Raw genomic sequence first — 22,726 nt, 5'->3', positions numbered from 1 at the left:
TGCCTGCATTGGGTCTGATCTGAGGTCTGAAGTGCATGCATTGGGTCTGATCTGAGGTCTGAAGTGCATGCATTGGGTCTGATCTGAGGTCTGAAGTGCATGTCCCTCATGCAGAAGAAAGTCCCTCTATCACTCTTTCCTTCTCATTTGTCACTCATTTTGGTCTGATCTATATAGTTGTATATAAAATGTACTACTTATCTATCAAAAGGTGTTTCCCAGTGCTAAACCTTGCATCCAATTTCTAAATTGCTGTATTTGTAAATTTCAAAATCCAATTCAAAGGTATAGTAGTGGTAAAAAAAAAGTACTTGTGGGTTTCACCAATCTTTTTTTGTACAATTGGGTGTGTCCTACTATGCCTACATACTTTTGCTAAAAGGTGTCCCTCATTCCCATCTCAGAAAGTTGGGAGGTATGCTAAAGTGCATGCATGTTCAGGAGCTGATCTGAGGTCTGATGTGTATGCATGCATTTGGTCTGATCTGAGGTCTGAAGTGTATGCATGCATTGGGGCTGATCTGAGGTCTGAATGTATGCATGCATTGGGGCTGATCTGAGGTCTGAAGTGTATGCATGCATTGGGGCTGGTCTGAAGTGTATGCATGCATTGGGACTGATCTGATGTCTGAAGTGTATGCATGCATTGGGGCTGATCTGAGGTCTGAAGTGTATGCATGCATTGGGGCTGATCTGTGGTCTGAAGTGTATGCATGCATTGGGGCTGGTCTGAAGTGTATGCATGCATTGGGACTGATCTGATGTCTGAAGTGTATGCATGCATTGGGGCTGATCTGAGGTCTGAAGTGTATGCATGCATTGGGGCTGATCTGTGGTCTGAAGTGTATGCATGCATTGGGGCTGATCTGAGGTCTGAAGTGTATGCATGCATTGGGGCTGATCTGAGGTCTGAAGAGCATACATTGGAGCTGATCTGAGGTCTGAAGTGTATGCATGCATTGGGGCTGATCTGAGGTCTGAAGTGTATGCATGCATTGGGGCTGATCTGAGGTCTGAAGTCTATGCAAGCATTGGGGCTGATCTGTGGTCTGAAGTGTATGCATGCATTGGGGCTGATCTGAGGTCTGAAGTGCATGCATGCATTGGGGATGATCTAAGGTCTGAAGAGCATACATTGGAGCTGATCTGAGGTCTGAAGTGTATGCATGCATTGGGGCTGATCTGAGGTCTGAAGTGTATGCAAGCATTGGGGCTGATCTGAGGTCTGAAGTGTATGCAAGCATTGGGGCTGATCTGAGGTCTGAAGTGTATGCAAGCATTGGGGCTGATCTGTGGTCTGAAGTGTATGCATGCATTGGGGCTGATCTGTGGTCTGAAGTGTATGCATGCATTGGGGCTGATCTGTGGTCTGAAGTGCATGCATGCATAGGGGTTCTTCTTGGGTCTGCAGTGCATGCATGCATAGGGGCTCTTTTGGGGTCTGCAGTGCATGCATGCATAGAGACTCTTCTGGGGTCTGAAGTGCTTGCATGCATAGGGACTCTTCTGGGGTCTGAAGTGTTTGCATGCATTATTCTATTAGTAGAAGTGCACAAATGTAAAACAAAGACTACAATACGATATTGTTTACCGAGCCGCCATTGTCTGCCTGTACACATGACACATACTTTTTTTTCCACCCAAGATTCACACTTTTTATTTATTTATTTTTTTATTAGATTCAACTGGAAATTTGTGTGAAAAAATTTCACACTTGCATGTATTATGAAGTATTTGGCAACAGTCTCCAAATAGTTTCCTTCCTATTTCTTAATATCCCAGCGTCAGCACCTGAGTCAATACTTTGTAGAACTGCCTTTCGCTGCAATCACAGCTGCAAGTCTTTTTGGGGAAGTCTCTACAAGCTTTGCACATCTAGAGTGACATTTATGCCCATTCTTTGCAAAAAAGCTCAAGCTCTATCAGATTGGATGGAGAGCGTCTGTGAACAGAAATGCCACAGATTTTCAATTGGATTTAGGTCTGGACTGTGACTGGGCCATTGTAACACATGAATATGCTTTGATGTAAACCATTACATTGTAGCTCTGGCTGGATGTTTCGGGTCGTTGTCCCTCCGCCCCAGTCTCAAGTCTTTTGCAGACTCTAGCAGGTTTTCTTTTAATGGCGCATACACACGGTCGGAATTCTTGCCGGAAAAAGCTATGATGGTTTTTCCGACGGAATTCAGCTCAAACTTGGCTTGCATACAAACAGTCACACAAAAGTTCGCTGAACTTTTGACCGTCAAGAACGCGGTGACATACAACACTATGACGAGCCGAGAAAATTAAGTTCAATGCTTCGGAACATGCTCTCAATCTTTTGCTGGCAGAAATTTGGCCAGCAAAATTCTGATGGAGCATACACACGGTCGCATTTTCTGAGGAAAATCTCTCATCGATCTTTTGCTGGCCGAATTTCCGATCATGTGTACGCGGCATAAGATTGCCCTGTATTTGGCTCCATCCATCTTTCCTTCAACTCTGACCAACTTCCCTGTCCCTGCTGAAGAAAAGCATCCCCACCACATGATGCTGCCACCACCATGTTTCACAGTGGGGATGATGTGTTCAGGGTGATGTGCAGTGTTAGTTTTCCGCCACACTTAGCGTTTTGCTTTTAGGGCAAAAAGTTCAATTTTGGTCCCATCTGACCAGAGCACCTTCTTCCACATGTTTGCTGTGTCTCCCACATGGCTTCTCGCAAACAGGACTTCTTATGGCTATCTTTCACCAATGGCTTTCTTCTTGTCACTCTTCCATAAAGGGCAGATTTGTGGAGTGCACGACTAATAGTTGTCCTGTGGACAGATTCTCCCACCTGAGCTGTGGATCTCTGCAGCTCCTCCAGAGTTACCCACGCTATAGCCGAAAGACAGCGCAGGCCTAAATTGCCGAGTGGGCGTCCATGCACGTCCTCCCATTCGTGTGATGCCTGCGGGGCGTGCGTGGCTCGCTCTTTGATCAGCAAGTCCATGAGACTCGGCTGATCACAGATCGGAGTAAGGGGTCAAGCCCAGCCCCTTACCACATGATCAGCTGTCAGCCAATGACAGCTGATCACATGATATAAACAGAGGAGAAGACTGAAACAGACTGACTACGAGGAGAAAAAAAAAGCCGATTACCATCTGGAGTAAACGGAACATCGGTCGCGCACACTCCAGACCCACTGCTGCCAAGCAGTGCAGCCTATCAGTGCCGCCTTATCAGTGCCTTGTGAGGATAGGTAAAAGTTGTGGCCAGTATTCAATCAGAAGTAAATAAAAGGTGAATGGTTGTTTTTTTTATTGGGAATAGTAGAGCATGATAAAACCAACGTGTTTCGGGGAACAAAGACTCACCCTTCTTCAGGGCTGCTGTTCTATGCTATGACGGATGGGGATGTGCCCAAGATGGTGTGGCTGTGACACTGGGATCGGGATGATTGGGGACATCCCCATCCATCATCGCATTGAGCAGCAGCCCTGAAGAAGGGGGAGTCTTTGTTCCCCCGAAACGTGTTGATTTTATTATACTCTACTATTCTCAATAAAAATGACCAGTCACCTTTTATTTACTTCTGATTGGATACTGGGCGCTCCTTTTACCTTTCCTCACAAGTTTATCCAGAAACGACTTTGAGGCCGTACCCAGCGGTAGCAGCCCAAACCCTCAAAAAGGGCCCACCGCCACCTTTCTGCCAAGTTGGGCTGGATTTATCGGGAGTGAACTTCCCCAACACACCCCGACCATCACTCACTCGCAGACCCTCAACCAAGCAAGTCCGTCCAGCATGGTCTTCCACATCTAAGAGCTGCCTTATCAGTGCCACCTTATCAGTGCATCCTCATCAGTGCACATCAATGAAGGAGAAAAATTACCTGTTTGCAGAATTTTATAACAAATTTTTCACATTTTTTATTTTTTTTGAAAAAAATAAAAACCCCAGTGGTGATTAAATGCCACCAAAAGAAAGCTCTATCTGTTTTAAAAAAAAATGATAAAAATTGAATTTGGGTACAGGGTTGCGTGACCGTGCATTTGTCATTCCAAGTGCAACAGTGCTGAAAATTGGCCTTGCCAGGAAGGGGGTTTAATTGCCCAGTAAGCAAGGGGTTAAAGGATAAACAGTTGATAAAACTAAACGTATATTTAATAGTTTTTTCAATAAAATCGATTTTAAACAATCAGAAATCATGCCATAAATCAAAGACTAATCAACACAAGGCACAGTACAGGGAGAGGCAGGAGGGCAATGTAGAGGTTTTGGGACGCTGCCTGGGACACAGCTATCCTGGGAAAGCTTAGTAAAAAGCAAGACTATCCCAATAAATCCGGGACAGTTGGCAAGTATAATGTAATGCAAGATTATCATGGGGCCCCCCATGCACCTGGCGCCAATGGGCAGTGCCCAAGGTTGCCAATGTATAAGGACAGCTCTGCTCCCAAGAGCCCTCGGTCCTGATGCAAGCAGTGGGTTGGCTCTTGGGAGGAGTTATGAAACTATCAAAATGCCTTGATTGGTGGGTGTCAGTCTGGAGGAGAGGGCATTCCTAGGCATTCTGCAGTTGCATGCAGACCGCCCTAGGAAACACCCACATGTGATGCTGAACTTCCATGATTAAAAGAACTGAAATCCAATGAATGAAAGGGGCGGGCCAGAAAAAGTCAGGCTAGATTATGCTGAATGTTCTCCATCCAGGAAATTAGGTGGGCTCTATCTGACTTGTTGCTGCTTCTCTAATGCACATTGTGAGAAGCTCACAGTGTGCAGTGAAATCAGAGTAAGACATTTTAGTAGAGGAGAAGAACCAGGACAACTGTGCAAGACTAAAGGTCAGCTTTAATGAATGTATAAAAGAGGCTGCAATATATAACCCAATAAAAGTCTAATTTATACTACTGACAGCTCTACCGCGTGAACATCAGAAGAGAACATGATTTCCAGATGCAAAGGAAGACAACTGGTAGCCAAATCACCTGGTGTCAGGATCAGAATCTGAACCCACGACCTCTGTGTGTCTGGCAGTAGATCTTGCTGAGCCACCTGAGATGCTAGACAGATCCTTCCCTGATCACTTTGCACTTTCTGCTTGCCAGATAATTGTGCTCTCTACAGCCAATATCTTGCTCCTTTTGCTCTGCCCGTATCTTCGCCACCAGCCGTTACTGACCTTGGCTTGTTCCTTGACTACGCTTCCGCTTGAACACAACCTGCAACAACTTGTTTTTAACCTTCTGCTTGTTACTGACTATGCTTCTGCTTGACCCCTACCTGCTATATCTGTTACTGGAACCCCCCTTGCTCACCTCCTGGTGGAGGGGCAATCCTGAGGACCGTGACCTGGTAACTAACACACAGCAAAGCCCATCTCCACCATCAGGAGCTCTGGTGAATACCGGTTAGTTCTTGGACCCCACACCTCGGGTGAGCTCACACCATCCTCCAGGGTGACTTGCTTGTTCACTTATCCAGCCGGTCAGTGGGAGCCTCTCTATTGCTATAGCTACTGGTTTCTGAGCCTGACTGTGACCCCCGATGAAAGGAGTAAATAACCACCCATGGCTGAAACTGTACAGCTAAACCCAATGTAGAATAATCACTGCTCTAGAGGCTTGTACTTTTCCTGCAGTCTGACGCACTATAACTATGTACCACTCCACAAGGGTGCCAGCCCAGCTTATCAGCTGCCCCTACTGATACAAAGAAATACCCTGGATGACTGCACTCCTTGTTATCCACTTAAAGACCAGGCCTTTGCTGGCACTTTGTAAGAAAAAAAATCAGTATTTTTCGTCATAAAAATTACTTCTGACCCCCAAACATTATATACATTTTTTTTTTAGCAGAGGCCCTAGAGAATAAAATGGCAATCATTGAAATTGTTTGTCATCGTATTTGTGCAGCTGTTTTTTCAAACAGGTTTTTTGTGGAAAAAAATACATTTTAATGAATTTTAATGCGAATAAAACAATATATAACCTAATATTTTTGTAAAGTATAAAAGATGATTAAATAGATACCCAACATGTCATGCTTCAAAACTGCGCACTCTTGGAATGGCGACAAACTACGATACTTAAAAATCTCCATAGGCGACGCTTTAAAATTCTTTACAGGGTACCAGTTTAGAGTTAGCCCTTGTACACACGGTTGGACATTCCGACCACAAAATCCGTCTGATTTTTTCCGACGGATTTTGTCCGAAACTGGTGTTGCATACACACGGTCGGACAAAGTTGTCGGAAAATCCGATCGTTCGGAACGCGATGACGTTTGCTCATTACGACGGGACTACGTTCAGGCTAGTAGCCAAAAGCTTTGGTCTCGTAATTTGATCTGAGCATGCGTGGCACTTTGTCTGATCGGAATTCTCTACAAACAATCGGACAAAGTCCGCTCGGATCATGTTGTCGGAAAATGTTATATCCAGCTCTCAAACTTTGTTGGTCGGACATCCTGACGGAAAAAGTCAGATGGAGCCCACACGCGGTCGGATTATCTGACAACACGGTCCTTTCAGACATTTTCCGTCAGAATTTCCGACTGTGTGTACAAGGGCTAACAGAGGAGGTCTTATGCTAGAATTATTTCTCTTTAACGTTCACGGCGATACCTCACAAGTGTTGTGCAAACACCATTTGCATATGCGTTCGCTTCTGCGCGCAAGCACGGAGGGATGGGGGCGCTTTTTTTGTACACTGTCCCTTTAAAAAAAATTTTGATCACTTTTATTCCTATTACAAGGAATGTAAACTTTTTTTTTTTTTTTCTTTTTTACACGTTCCCTTTCATTTTTTTTATCCCTTTTATTCCTATTAAAATGAATGTAAACATCCCTTGTAATAGAAATAAGGGATGACAGGTCCTCTTTATGGAGAGATCTGGGGCTTATAAATATACCTTTGAAAGCAAAAGATCAGGAAAAAAAAAAAGTTAGCTTTTGCTTTAAAAATAAAAAAAAGTTTACGTCTACCCTAGACCGTTAAGTGAGGCCATGACGGTGCTCCGGTCCTCCAAGATCATAGAGATGATCAGAGAAGATCTGGTCTCTCTTCACCCCTATGGCCAGCCGCGTGAACCATCGGATTGTTTCTTAAGCCCCATACACACTATCAGATTTTCTGCTGAGTTTTTCCTTCAGATTTACCAAAACCATGTAGTACAAGGGCCTGCCTGATTGCATACACATTGAAACTCCTAAGGTTTGACCTCATATTATATGGTTTTGATAAATCTGAAGGAAAAACTCAGCAGAAAATCTGATAGTGTGTATGGGGCTTTAGGCTCAGCGGTAAGCCTGAGCTGGGGGACATCCCTTCCCACTGCTTCTTAGCCCTTGTACACACGGTCGGACATTCTGCCAACCAAATCAGTTGGATTTTGTCCGACGGATTTTGTCCGACGGATTGTGTCGGAAACTGTTGCATACACACGGTCGGACCAAGTTGTCGGAAAATCCGATCGTTCAGAACGTGATGACCTTATTTCGTTACGACGGGACTACGTTCAGGCTAGTAGCCAATAGCTTTGGTGTAGGAATTTGATCTGAGCATGCGTGGCACTTTGTCCGATCAAAATTCTCTACACATGATCGGAGTATGTCCGATCGGACCAGTTTGTCGGAAAATATTTCCAACAAGTTGGAAAATTGGTTTTGACGGATATTCCGACGGAAACAGTCCGATGCATACCACACACAGTCGGATTATCCGACAAAACGGTCCTAGTTAAAGTCCTTGTAGGTCTTATTTTCAGGATAGGGCTTATTTGGGGGGTAGAACTTATATTGCAGCCATCACCGACAATCACGCTAGGTCTTATTTTCGGGGAAACAAGGTATATGTATTGTGAAACTGCAAATGGTTCTATCACAGCAAAACAAGACATTTCATGAAACTCCACAATTTTTGCCTTCTTTCCCCCCACTGGTCTTTGTGCCGTTTTACCAGTATATAAAATAATAAAAAGCAGAACAAGAAGTGCAGCCACCCAGAGAATTTCTTTGTATTGGTACAGCTAAATCCCAGGTGCATGCTGGGAAAATCAATGTTATCTCTGAGATATTTTGATGGTAAAACCTACATCTCTAGGTGGACACCATTTTTAATATCTATACTGGGAGAGGATAAACAGGAAGATGGAGCCAAATTTTATCTTTATTCAATAAAGTAAAGCGTAGCTCCAGGCAACAAATCAATTCTAATAGTGAACAGGTGATAAATAGTCCAATACAGGCAAATTAAGCAGTCTTTTCACAATGTTTCTACCTAGAAGAGCCAGCTCTTGACACATGATTTTGTGCAACCTCCCTCTCAAGCTCCAATCTATGCGGGTGAGGTAGCAGTGAACCCCGAGGTGCTTAAACCTGGGTTCACGGTAATCCAGTATCCCCTTAGGGTTAGATTAAATGACGTTCAGAAAAAACATTTAAAATTGGGAACGCATTAGTGGGGCAGCCAGCTGCATAAGATGGGCAGGGGAATAGCTACACTATATTGTCAAAAGTATTGTGACGGCTGCCTTTACAAACACACATGAACTTTAATGGCATCCCAGTCTTAGTCCGTAGGGTTCAATATTGAGTTGGCCCACCCTTTGCAGCTATAACAGTTTCAACTCTTCTGGGAAGGCCGTCCACAAGGTTTAGGAGTGTGTCTATGGGAATGTTTGACCATTCTTCCAGAAGCGCATTTGTGAGGTCAGGCACTGATGTTGGACGAGAAGGCCTGGTTCGCAGTCTTCGCTCTAAGCACAGAGTCCTGACGTCAACCCGATAGAACACCTTTGGGATGAATTAAAGTGGAGACTGCGAACATTCCCACAGACACACGCCTAAACCTTGTGGACGGCCTTCCTGAAAGAGAGTTGAAGCTGCTATAGCCACAAAGGGTGGCCCAACTCAATATTAAACCCTACGGATTAAGACTGGGATGCCATTAACGTTCATGTGCGTGTAAAGGCAGGCGCCCCAATACTTTGGTTAATATAGTGTACATCAACAACATTTTAGATTTTTCCCAATAGTCTAAAATTTTGGTTGGACTATAGTAATAAAAATTCCTAAATACAAAAAAGGAGTGTGTCCGAGTTAACGCATGTGAACTTTGTAGTGACTGACGAGGTGTGAAGTCTGTGAGAAACATTTCCCGCACTCTGAGCAGGAAAACGGTTTGACGCCAGTGTGAAGCCTCTGATGTCTGATAAAGTTTGACTTGTCTACAAATTCTTTTCCACACTCTGAGCATGAAAACGGCTTTTCCCCCGTGTGGATTCTGCGATGCCGGTAAAGGTACGACCTGTCGGAGAAACCTTTCCCGCACTCTGTGCAGGTGAAGGGCTTCTCACCCGTGTGAGTAGTCTGGTGTCGGATGAGGGACGCCTTGTCCATGAAGCCCTTCCCGCATTCCACACAGGAAAAGGGCATCTCTATGATGTGAATTTTTAGATGGTTCCGGAGATGGGAAGACCAGGCAAAGCCTTCCCCGCACTCCGGGCAGGAATAAGGCTTCTCCCCCGTGTGAACCCTCTCGTGACTGACCAGGTCTGCTTTGGCAATAAAGCATCTCCCACACTCCGAACAGGCGAAAGGCTTCTCCCCTCTGTGGATGGTCTGGTGGGCCCGGAGCCGCGACTTTTGCCGAAAGGACTTCCTGCACTCTGGGCAGGAAAACGTGACGTCTGAATGAGTCCTCTGATGTTTGCGAAGCTGGGACGGGCAGGAGAAACATTTCCCGCACTCTGAACATGGGAAAGGCTTCTCGCCAGTATGGCTCCTCTGGTGTTGTATGAACTTTGACCGGAATTCGAAATTTCTTCCACACTCTAGACAATGAAATCTCCTCTCCCCAGAGTGGGTCAATTCATGTCTATTGAGGGCCGACTGCCAGGCGAAACATCTCCCGCACTCAGCACAGATGAAAGGCTTCTCTCCGAGGTGAGCTCTCTTCTGCCCCTGACTCGGTTTCTGCGAAAGACATTCTTTGCACTCTGAAGATGGAAAGTTATTTTTGCGAGTTGAGCCTTGCTCCGAGTCTGCCTTAAAACATTTCCCGCATGTCAAGCATATAAATGAGCCCTCGCCTGTGTGAGTTTGATGATGTTCGAGGAGAGTGGACAACCCAGTGAAACATTCTCCACATTCCGAGCAGGAAAACGAGAATGGGTCTGATGCTCTGGGTGAGGACCTCTCAGAGTTAGAGGTATTGGCTGTTCTGTCTATAATGTGATCTCCCCGATGAATATTTGGTATGACGGTATCTGATGTACTGCTGGGCAATCTCTCAATATTATCTGCTGATCCGTCGGCCTTGTATGGGATGACTGGGTCTTCTCTGGGAGAACCTTCTATGGTGTCGTCATCTTCAGAGTCAGAAACGTGAGATAAAATAAGACTCGTAAAGGTTCTGCTGCTGTCTTCACCATCTGTAATATATAAAAGAATAAATATTAAAACTACGTATTATAAGTGATTTAAGAAAATGTAAAAAATATACTTGGCACCAGATATGTATAATATTTTTACACATCAATGATTCCCCTATATAAATCTTTCATTATCACTAGAGGGGTCACCAGAAGGAGGTCCTAAATCCTCTATGTAGATCTTTATATCACTAGAGGGATCACCAGCAGTAGGAAGAAGGTCCTGATTCCTCTATATAGATCTTTATATCACTAGAGGGATCACCAGCAGGAGGAAGGAGGTCCTGGTTCCTCTACTAGAGCTGTATATCACCAGCAGAAGGAAGGAGGTCCTGATTCCTCTATATCAATCTTTCTTGATCATACATCACGGGACACATGAGCTTCATTACATAGTGGGTTATACAGGCACCTCTGGTGATTGGACACTGGCTAACCCCAATTAAGGAGAATTCCTCCCCTATATAACCCCTCCCATATGGGAGGCACCTCAGTTTTTTCGTCAGTGTCTAAGGTGGTTGGTCACGTAAAACATGTGCTATGAAGAAAGCTCTATGCAGGTCCCTGCAGGGGTCTAAGGGCTATGATAACCGGATCCATATCTCGGGACGATATTTGACTCCCAAGATGATATGGTACCCGGGCCTTGTCATCCGAAGAAACGAGGTTTTGCCTGTAAGTCCTCTCCTTTGGAAGACTGGGCTCTGGGAAAACCAGACTTGGTGTACTATTTAAACAGTGGCACGAAAGTTTCTGGCAGAGTCTTTTACAAGGTCCAGGTAAGAGGTTCCTCTGAGAAGGAACCCAAAAAATCCTGAAGGTTGGCACAACTCTGCCCGCCGTGATGGGTGAAGGCTGGAATCTGTCTGTTTCAGCAGTTCCTGCGACGGGGACAGGCAAGAAGTTAATCCTATATAAATCATATATTATGGATTTCTTCATGTGAGTAGTTGAATGTCTTACCTGGTTTCTGCCACTAGAGGGAGTAAGAGCAGCCTGATGCATCCTTACATGCCTTTTCAGTATACACGCTCAGTGAAGCCAGTCTCTGGATGGCTCACATCCTCTGCTGCAGACTCTGCCACAATAAGGTAGAAAAGAGGTCCCACGTAGTCTGGGGGTCCCGCGCAGCTCTGTAGGTGGTCCTCTTTCCCCCCCTCGGATGCCGGTAGTCCTCGTGCGCGCGCTCCCATAATAAAGGAAGAGGGGGGTGTGGTTGCGGGCCGTGCACTTTACTGTGCATGTGCCAAAGCGACAATTTTAAAAGCCCAGAACGCCAGGGGACTGTAAGTGGAGGACACAGAGCTGTGGGCAGTAAGCATCCTAAGGGGTTGGATACAGGCAAACCTAAGACACCTACTCAGCATCAGGTTGTGCAGTTTAAGCATATATGTTTATTGTGAGACTTGTAGCACAACAGTGATTGCACTTTTGTACTAGTACCTCTGCTTTGTAGCTTAGGACTATGTCTCCTCGTAAGAGGGTCTCAGGGGGAGGTAACAAGGGCACTGGAAAATCACCACTTAGGTCTAGGGGTCCTAAAGATGCCTGTAGATTACCACCCCCCCCTGCAAGACTGGAGCCAGCCTCACAGGATGAGTCAGTGCCCCTGTCAGGTTTTGCAGCCTCTCCTAATGTTTCAGCCCCAGAGTATGTCACTGAAGACTCCCTTAAGGCTACATTGGAGGGTTTTTGAAGGGAGAATTATGAATTTTATTTCAGCTTCCCTGAAAAATAGCAGAAAAAGGGGTAGATCCCCTCCCTCTACTGAAATTCCTCTTTCAGATGACACCTCTGACAATGAGGAGAGATCCCCGTCATGGGATAGGGATCAAGAGCAGTCGGATGAATCAGAGGAAGAGAAGAGAGTCCCCTCCTCCCAGGCACTTAGAAAGCAGGTTCAATATTACACTGAATTGGTGCGTACCACTATCAGAATGCCGCTGCTGAGGCCGCTGCTGAGGCCGCTACATCCTCAGTTTCTTCCCTGAGGGTCAGGAGAATCCCACAGACTGCCTTTTCCTTTCCAATTCATCCCAATAAACTGTTTGCTCCTCCTAAAAGGTTTTCTATGCTTTATCCTCTGGAGGAAAGTTTCACCAAGAAATGGGGGGTCCCATCTGTCGATGCGGCTGTTTCTTGTGTGAATAAAAACCTGACCTGTCCTTTGGTTAATGCTCAGGTATTTAAAAGATCCAACTGATAAGAAGCTGGAAACTTTATTAAAAGCCTCCTTTTCAATGGCTGGCGCTGTAGTGCAGCCTACAGTCGCAACTGTGGGGTTGTGTCAGTTCCTCAAGGAACAGGTTAAGCAGATGCTTGGCCTTCTTCCCAGTGAGGAAGTGGAGAATTATGCAGAAATTCCTCAAATTCTGTGTTTTATGATTGATGCGATTTTTGGATTCTGTCCAACAAGCATCTCGTTCGTCTCTCCTGTTGGTACACATCCGAAGGGCCCTATGTCTAAAAAATTGGGCAGCTAAGCTATCGTGTAAGAAGTATTTGTCTGGGTTCCCGTTTAAAGGGGAACACTTATTTGGGGAGGAATTGGATAAATTCGTCCAAAAGATTACAGGGGGTAAATCTACTCTCCTACCAATCAAAAAGAACAAACGTCCATCATTTAGGCGTTCTCTTTCTCCCAGAGCATCAAGCTCTAAGCAGTGGCGACGGCTTTCCCAACCTCCCTCTAGAGGAAAGGCCCAAGGTCACGCCAGGGGCAGAAAAAGACTTGGGGGCGAAAGCCTGCCAAGCAGAGCCCAAAAGCTTCCCTTTTAAGGGGCGCCCCCACTCTGCCGAGTGGGGGGAAGGCTCCTGAAGTTTGCAGAAGCCTGGTGGGAAGAGATTCGGGACAAGTGGGTAACCTCCTCAATATCTCTGGGCTACAAACTAGAGTTCCAGGAGATTCCACCATCTCGCTTCCTAAGGTCAAGGATCCCCAAGGATCCAGTAAAACAAAGACCGCTACTTCTGGCCTTAGATCACTTACTATCTAGGGGGTCATAGTGGAAGTAGACCCAAAAGAACAGGGTTCAGGCTTTTACTCAAATCTCTTCACCGTTCCAAAGCCAAATGGAGATGTCAGACCTATCCTGGATCGAAAGGATCTGAAACAGTTTTTGCACATTCAGTCTTTCTGAATGCAGTAAATACGCTCTGTGGTCTCTTCCCTGCAAGGGGGAGAGTTTATGGCATCAATAGATATCAAGGATGCATATCTTCATGTGCCAATATTTCCTGCACACCAAAAGTATCTAAGGTTCGCGGTAGATCAGCGCCATTTTCAATTTATGGCCCTGCCTTTCGGTCTCGCTACAGCTCCTCGAGTCTTCACAAAGATTCTAGACCCTCTCTTGGCAAACCTAAGAGCTCAGGGTATAACCGTGATAGCTTTTCTAGACGATTTGCTGCTCATAGAGCAAACAGTAGCACTCTTGAACCGCAGTGCTATCAAAACAATAGAACACCTGAAACACCTAGGTTGGATTATAAACCTAGAAAAGTCGTCCCTGCAGCCTGCTACCAGGTTGGAGTATCTGGGCATGGTCATCGACACCGCTCAGGGCAGGATGTTTCTACCAAGGCCAAAGGCCATGGCTATAGGAGCTCTGGTGCACCTAATTCTGGGCAGGAGATCTTCCCCCATTCGGCTGTGTATGAGACTGTTAGGGAAAATGGTCGCCTCCTTCGAGGCCGTTCCATTCGCCCAGTTTCACTCAAGGCCTTTGCAAAGATGTATCCTTGTGGCTTGGAACAAGAAGCCCCAGGCCTTGGACCTTCCTATGTGTCTATCCCCAGGGACACGCAGGAGTCTCGTTTGGTGGTTACAGACCAAGAATCTGCTGAAAGGCAAGATTGTAACTACAGATGCCAGCCTGACAGGCTGGGGTGCAGTGTTGGAAGAAGTATGCACGCAGGGGAAATGGTCTGCGACCGAAAAACTACTGCCCATAAATATTCTGGAAATTCGGGCAGTTTATATGGCCCTCATGGACTGGTCCTACAGACTACAGGATCTCCCTGTTCGAATACAGTCCGACAATGCCACAGCTGTGGCTTATATCAATTACCAGGGTGGCACCAGGAGTCTGGTTGCACAAAGAGAGGTGAATCGCATACTTGCTTGGGCAGAGAGTAGTGATGCGTCCTAATAGGTCCTTTCTACCTAAGGTGGTTTCAGGATTCCATTTGAATCAAGATGTAATCCTACCATCCTTTTTTCCAGATCCACAGTCCACCTAAGAAGAGTCTTTGCACACTCTAGATGTGGTAAGGGCAATCAGTATCTATCTCCAGGCAACTGCTCAGATAAGAAAGACTGATTGTTTATTTATTTTGCCAGAAGGCCCTAAGAAGGGCCAAGCGGCATCAAAATTCACTCACTCAAGATGGATTAGACAAGTTATTCTTCAGGCCTATAGTGTAAAGGGGAAGAGTCCTCCTTTTCAAGTGAAAGCGCACTCAACTAGGGCTGCAAGTGCTTCTTGGGCAGTGCATCACCAGGCCTCCCTGGCTCAGATCTGTAAGGCTGCGCCTTAGTCATGAGTCCACACATTCACCAGATTTTATCAGGTGGATGTCAGAGGGCAAGAGGATATCGCCTTTGGGTGCAGTGTACTGCAGGCTGCAGTTTAGATCCTCTGGTCCATGGCGGTCTATAATTATGATCTGTGTCTCCCTCCCCTCAAACTGAGCTTTGGGACATCCCACTATGTAATGAAGCTCCTGTGTCCCGCGTTTCCTATTTGTGCGATTTATACTAAACCCAATTGACCTGTAATCACTGTTTCCTAAATTGCCCCGTATTTCCACATCCGTGATCGGGTCTGTATTGTTGGCAATCAGTAGATCTAGTAATGCCTTGATTCTAGTCAGTGCATCTACCATCTGACCCATGAAATTGTCCTGCAAGACATTAAGGAACTGGCGAGCCTTAGACGAATGCGTGGTTCCCTCTGCCCAGTCTATGTCTGGATAATTAAAATCCCTCATTATGATAAAACTTCCCATCCTTGCTGCTAATCCAAATTGTGATAGGAGATCTGTCTCCCCCTCCTCCCTCAGGTTAGGGGGCCTATAGCATACTCCAGTATTATTTTCCCCTTAGCTTCATCCCTTTGGAACTCTACCCATAAGGATTCCACCTCCTCCCTAGCTCCCTTAGTGAGGTAATCTCTCACATTCACTTGTACATTATTCTTAAAGCGGAAGTCCGCCGGGAGTTCCGCCATTTTTTTTTTTTTAAAGCCAGCAGCTACAAATACTGCAGCTGCTGACTTTTAAAATAAGGACACTTACCCGCCCAGCGCGCCCGCGATGTCGGCACCCGAAGCCGATCTCTCGATCGTCTCTCGGTTGCTGCCGCCGCCATCTTGGGTATGGGAATCAGGAAGTGGAGCCTTTCGGCTTCATTTCCCGGTTCCCTACTGCGCATGCGCGAGTCGCGCTGCGCAATAAGGATGGTCCCGCTGCCTCTGGGATCCGTGTGTTTCCCAGCAGGCAGCGGGGGACTTTCGGAAAGGGGCGTAATCTACGCCCCTTTCCGCAGATACCTGTACTGTACAGGTACCTGCACCCCCCTCCCCCCTGAAAGGTGCCAATTGTGGCACTGGAGGGGGGGAGGATTCCAATGAGCGGAAGGTCCACTTTAGGGTGGACCTCCGCTTTAATATATAGGCATACCCCTCCCCCTGTGGGTTAACTTAAAAAGTTAACTTGGCCAGCTCCTCCCGCCCTCTGTCCTGAGCTGTGCTGGCTCTCGCTCCCCGCTGTTCACTTATGACAGAGGCTGGGGGGGGGGGGGGGGGGGGGGGGGGTCGTGCAGAGAGAGAGCAGAAACGAAGGCGCAGATGATGGTGGAGAGAGAGCCAGTCAGGTACCTGCAAGTAGAAGGCGGGGTCAGCAGTGCAGACCTGTTCCCGATCTACCTCTCCACGGTTGACAGGTAGCCCGCGATTGACGGGTTGCCGACCCCCGCTCTATATAAATCTTTATATCTCTAGAGGGGTCACCAGCAGGAGGAAGGAGTTCCGAGTTCCTTCAAATATTTATTTCAGGTACTTATTTAGATCTTTAGATATCACTAGAGGGGTCACCAGCAGGAGGAAGGAGGTTCTGATTCCTCTATATAGATCTTTATATTACTAGAGGGATCACCAGCAGGTGGAAGGAGGTTCTTATTCCTCTATATAAATCTTTATATCACTAGCAGGAGGAAGAAGGTTCTTATTTCTCTATATAGATCTTTATGTCACTAAAGGGATCACCAGCAGGAGGGAGATAATGCATGCCTATTGTTCTACCATCTCATAGATGAAAGACCTACAGATAACTGGAACATCCTGCCAGCTATAGAAATCCATCTACTATTTAAAAAAAAAAAAAAAAAAAAGAAGAGATTTGGAAAGCAGATTGTGTTGTTACGATATAGGATTCTAGACAGCTGGGAAATGAAATGATTTTTGGTAAACAGCCCAATACGGAAAGATGACTCTCGAACCCACCACAAGGTACATGTTGCTTCATCACACAGAATGGGTGGATGTAGAGACAAGGCAACAAGTGTTTACTCAATACTGACCAGTGCTAATCTCTGGGGAAACGTCCTCTTCTTCTTCTTCTTTCACTGTCACCGGTGTCGTAATTTCCTCCTCTTTCACCTCTTCCTTAACAACGATAATGTTGAGGTCTCCCAGATCATCCCTCTAAACATTTCATAAGATAGACATAATGTGGCATCACCACCCATGCACAGGCCAATGAAGAATCTGTCGGTTTATTAGTGAAGTTCCTCCTACCGTCTCATCTTCCTGCATGGAAACACGGGGACATCTCTCTGGTGGGTTTCCAATACTGGATCCATCTGTAGGAAACATGCACACTGACTGAATACATTGTTTCTATGTGTTTATCAGATGATGGGGGATCTAGGTGGACCCAACGTTATGCTCTTTAACCAGTTCCTGCCCAGCCTATAGTAAAATGACAGCCAGGTGGACATCACATGACATTCTCCCAGATAACGCTGTGCGTAATCTCTCACCGGCTGTGCCTGCCAGACACAGCCGATGACTGGACTGATCAGTGTACCGGCCCGTCGCCGGTACCATGTGATCGCTGTATCCAATCACAGTAGATCACATGACAATTGTAAACAATGGATTGCTTCCTTTCATGCCATTCAGAGTGTACAATTGTGTTGCTAGCTGTGATAGGTCACAGTGATCACATGGTACACAGGGCCAATCACAGCCCATCTGTACCATGTGATTAGCTGTGGCCAATCACAACAATACTTACTGAATGAATAAGTTTCATTCAGCAAAAGTGGTTGCTTATACCAATGAAATGCATTGCTATAAGCAATAATAATGTGTAAAAAAAAAAAAAAATCCTCATTAATTCCCTAGATTAGTACAGGGTTACTATGATAACACTGTATTGCTCTGCTCACAGTGTGTTAAAAAAAAAAACCCCAGTGGTGATTAAATACCACCAAAAGAAAGCTCTATCTGTGTGAAACAAATTATAAAAATGTCATATGGGTACAGCATTGCATAACCACGCAATCGTCATTCAAAGTGCGACAGCGCTGAAAAGTGGCCTGGGCAGGAAGGGGGGGGGGGGGGGGTGAAAGTGCCTGGTATTGAAGTGGTTAATAAAGTCTTCTCCTACCTGGTGACCTGCAGGACGGCTCAATCTCCATCTTGTTGGTGTCTCCTACAATGTTGTGGAAAGCTTTGAAGGCACCCGATGGAGTTCAGCGTCCTAATCAGTCTTTTGGACTCCCTCAGGTGACTGTTGGGTGTCACATATTTGACAGATGTCTCCTTCACAACTGTTTATCAAGAAAGAAAAGACAAGAATGTTCAAGAACACTTCCAATATCTCCTTGTTAGGACTAATGGAGATGGTGGTTTGGTAAGATAGGCAAAGAGGTTTATGATGCCCCTGTTTAAAAATGTACAGTTCCTAGTAAAGCTGACCGAAGGCAGCCAATATTAACCAGGGGTCCATTGAACCCTGGGGTTCCCCCAAAGGTTGCTAGGAGTTCCTTGAGATGTGGCAGAGTGACCTTCCATCTGAAGGTGCCTGCATAGTTCCCAGGTATACTCAACTTAGCATGATTTTAGCACCAATTACTATCTGTAAGGGGGACATTTTTCACACTGATAACCAATGTAAGGAACATTCTTCCAACGGATCACCAATGTAAGGAACATTCTTCCAACGGATCACCAATGTAAGGAACTTTCTTCCAACGGATCACCAATGTAAGGAACATTCTTCCAACGGATCACCAATGTAAGGAACTTTCTTCCAACGGATCACCAATGTAAGAACCATTCTTCACACTGACCACCAATGTAAGGGGACATTCTTCCCACTGACCACCAACGTAAGAGCCATGTTTTCCCACTGACCCCTGATGAAGTGGTTTTAGCAAGGGTTCCCTAAAGCCTAAAAATAAGTTCAAGGGTTACTCTGGGGAAAAAAAATTAGAAAGGGAACTCTAAGGCTTAAGTCACACTGGAAATGGAAGGGGTGGTAAAAACAGGTGGTTGGTCTGTGTTTTTACCCACCCCAAATCTATATGGCAGCCAAAGGGGTGAAATTACATTGCTGCTGTGATGCGGTGGCCCTACCTGTCAAACTCACCCAATGAAGTCAATAGCAACCATGTGATAAATGCATCGATGTTCTGAAACGCTCAATACTACATGTGGCCCTCAAAAGGGCCCCTCAACTAGAACCCCCCACCCATTGTGGCGATTGAAGGGCAGAGAGCGTCGGGGTGCCACCCTATGGCCCGAGGAACCAACATCTCCGCCAAGTCTGGGAAACTCAATGATAGGAGGAGACACCATGCTGATGGAGGAGGGGAAGCTCTGACCCCCACCTCCAAAATGTTACTGAACCCCAACTATGACCTCTCCCATCACTGTCACCACCAGGTCCTCTACTCTTACCCCACTCACCAGACATTTCCCTCCTTCTTCCAAAACCGGAAGCCCCAACCCCTCTCCCACAGACAACTTCCGCCTTGTGCGTTCCAACTTGCCCCAAACCAAGATGGCCGCCCCTCCACCAGAAGTCGTTCTACGGGCTATAAATAGCGTGCAGCGCCACATCTACCGTCAGACTCAGGGAGTGAAATAAAACGTGATCACCCTCACACAGTCTGCGGACCCCCTTCCAGCTCCTACATCTTCCCGAGAGTTCAAGCTGCTGCCCGAATCCAACATGGCCGCTGTAGTGTCACAGTTTGATGCCTATCACAGGATGGTGCGGAAGTGACGTTGTTGCGTACTGCGCATGCGCGATGCGCTCCAAACGCTCGCGCCGTGCGTTCCAACATAGTTTCGGCAATACAGTTCAGCGAAACCATCACATAATGTTACGGAAGTGATGTTACACACAACACAAACACGGGCCACGTTGTTGCGTACTGCGCATGCGCGATGCGTTCCAAACACTTGCGCCGTGCGTTCCAACATAGTTTCGGCAATACAGTTCAGCGAAACCATCACATAATGTTACGGAAGTGAAGTTACACACAACACAAACACTGGGCCGTTCGTTACAACACTAATACTTCCCTTGTTACCTAGTAGGTTTTGCATTGCTGGGACTTGTAGTGCCTATCCTGAGCTACATGCTTCAATGTTCAGTGTCCTCATCCCTATCCCCATGCTTCAATGTTCAGTGTCCATCCTTATCCCCGTGCTTCAATGTTCAGTGTCCTCATCCTTATCCCCGAGCTTCAATGTTCAGTGTCCATCCTTATCCCCGTGCTTCAATGTTCAGTGTCCTCATCCCTATCCGCGAGCTTCAATGTTCAGTGTCCTCATCCTTATCCCTGTGCTTCAATGTTCAGTGTCCTCATCCCTATCCCCATGCTTCAATGTTCAGTGTCCTCATCCCTATCCGCGAGCTTCAATGTTCAGTGTCCTCATCCTTATCCCCCTGCTTCAATGTTCAGGGTCCTCATCCTTATCCCCGAGCTTCAATGTTCAGTGTCCTCATCCTTATCCCCCTGCTTCAATGTTCAGGGTCCTCATCCTTATCCCCGAGCTTCAATGTTCAGTGTCCTCATCCCTATCCCCCTGCTTCAATGTTCAGTGTCCTCATCCCTATCCGCGAGCTTCAATGTTCAGTGTCCTCATCCTTATCCCCCTGCTTCAATGTTCAGGGTCCTCATCCTTATCCCCGAGCTTCAATGTTCAGTGTCCTCATCCCTATCCCCCTGCTTCAATGTTCAGTGTCCTCATCCCTATCCGCGAGCTTCAATGTTCAGTGTCCTCATCCTTATCCCCCTGCTTCAATGTTCAGGGTCCTCATCCTTATCCCCGAGCTTCAATGTTCAGTGTCCTCATCCCTATCCCCCTGCTTCAATGTTCAGTGTCCTCATCCCTATCCGCGAGCTTCAATGTTCAGTGTCCTCATCCTTATCCCCCTGCTTCAATGTTCAGGGTCCTCATCCTTATCCCCGAGCTTCAATGTTCAGTGTCCTCATCCCTATCCCCCTGCTTCAATGTTCAGTGTCCTCATCCCTATCCGCGAGCTTCAATGTTCAGTGTCCTCATCCTTATCCCCCTGCTTCAATGTTCAGGGTCCTCATCCTTATCCCCGAGCTTCAATGTTCAGTGTCCTCATCCCTATCCCCCTGCTTCAATGTTTAGTGTCCTCATCCCTATCCGCGAGCTTCAATGTTCAGTGTCCTCATCCTTATCCCCCTGCTTCGATGAGGACACTGAACATCGAAGCATGGGGATAAGGATGAGGACACTGAACATTGAAGCTTGCGGATAGGGATGAGGACACTGAACATTGAAGCACAGGGATAAGGATGGACACTGAACATTGAAGCTCGGGGATAGGGATGAGGACACTGAACATTGAAGCAGGGGGATAGGGATGAGGACACTGAACATTGAAGCTCGGGGATAAGGATGAGGACACTGAACATTGAAGCAGGGGGATAGGGATGAGGACACTGAACATTGAAGCTCGGGGATAAGGATGAGGACCCTGAACATTGAAGCAGGGGGATAAGGATGAGGACACTGAACATTGAAGCTCGCGGATAGGGATGAGGACACTGAACATTGAAGCACAGGGATAAGGATGAGGACACTGAACATTGAAGCTCGCGGATAGGGATGAGGACACTGAACATTGAAGCTCGGGGATAAGGATGAGGACACTGAACATTGAAGCTCGCGGATAGGGATGAGGACACTGAACATTGAAGCACAGGGATAAGGATGAGGACACTGAACATTGAAGCTCGCGGATAGGGATGAGGACACTGAACATTGAAGCACGGGGATAAGGACGGACACTGAACATTGAAGCTCGGGGATAAGGATGAGGACACTGAACATTGAAGCACGGGGATAAGGATGGACACTGAACATTGAAGCATGGGGATAGGGATGAGGACACTGAACATTGAAGCATGTAGCTCAGGATAGGCACTACAAGTCCCAGCAATGCAAAACCTACTAGGTAACAAGGGAAGTATTAGTGTTGTAACGAACGGCCCAGTGTTTGTGTTGTGTGTAACTTCACTTCCGTAACATTATGTGATGGTTTCGCTGAACTGTATTGCCGAAACTATGTTGGAACGCACGGCGCAAGTGTTTGGAACGCATCGCGCATGCGCAGTACGCAACAACGTGGCCCGTGTTTGTGTTGTGTGTAACATCACTTCCGTAACATTATGTGATGGTTTCGCTGAACTGTATTGCCGAAACTATGTTGGAACGCACGGCGCGAGCGTTTGGAGCGCATCGCGCATGCGCAGTACGCAACAACGTCACTTCCGCACCATCCTGTGATAGGCATCAAACTGTGACACTACACCGCCGCGTCACCAGCCATTCCCATAGAAACAGCCGCAGTAGCGCAAAGTCACCATAAGGGGGGGTACTCGTCGGCAGCAAATGTTTCCTACAAGCTGCGCTGTAAGGTAGCAAGTTAGAGCGCAATAAAGTACAGCTGCTTGTGGAACGCACAACCAGGAAGTACGTGGTGGCCCGCAAAATTCGCAAGTGTCTAGTACAATTCACAACCAGGAAGTGTGTAGTGGAACGCACAACCCGGAAGGGTCTGGTACGATTCACAACCAGGAAGTGTGTGGTGGAACGCACAGGTACAAGTCACAACCAGGGAGTGTGTGGTGGAACGCACAACCAGGAAGTTCCTGGTACAAGCCACAAGAAGTAGCTTCCGGGGTGAAAGGTGAATTGCCCGGAAGTAGAGGGGGGACATTGCTGGAACTGGCAGAAGGAGGTAATTATATGAATTATTG

The 22,726-nt window shown here is 46.6% G+C and overlaps 2 protein-coding genes across 3 annotated transcripts in view; both read right to left on the bottom strand.

Moving 5' to 3' along the window:
- Positions 1 to 22,726, bottom strand: part of LOC143956162 (uncharacterized) — a 713,750-nt gene that overhangs the window by 595,219 nt on the left and 95,805 nt on the right. The window lies entirely within an intron of this gene.
- Positions 4,810 to 19,642, bottom strand: LOC143956289 (uncharacterized). 2 transcript variants are annotated; one of them, XM_077466497.1, is made up of 5 exons: positions 19,389 to 19,642; positions 18,085 to 18,247; positions 17,208 to 17,272; positions 16,991 to 17,114; positions 4,810 to 10,410 (listed from the first exon to the last, which is right to left on the bottom strand). In XM_077466497.1, the coding sequence occupies exons 2-5, from the start codon at positions 18,113 to 18,115 to the stop codon at positions 9,077 to 9,079; spliced, it is 1,554 nt and encodes a 517-aa protein (XP_077322623.1). In that variant the 5' UTR covers positions 18,116 to 18,247; positions 19,389 to 19,642; the 3' UTR covers positions 4,810 to 9,076. The 2 variants fall into 2 exon arrangements, with proteins under 2 accessions (XP_077322623.1, XP_077322624.1); XM_077466498.1 differs by lacking the exon at positions 19,389 to 19,642 and adding an exon at positions 19,069 to 19,382.

The sequence above is a fragment of the Lithobates pipiens genome, unplaced genomic scaffold (assembly GCF_037356315.1).
Source record: "Lithobates pipiens isolate NorthernLeopardFrog02 unplaced genomic scaffold, aLitPip1_a1.2 Scaffold_35, whole genome shotgun sequence".
Lineage (NCBI taxonomy): Eukaryota > Metazoa > Chordata > Amphibia > Anura > Ranidae > Lithobates > Lithobates pipiens.
Note: the sequence above shows the minus strand (reverse complement) of the source record. Positions and strands in the feature narration are given on the sequence as shown.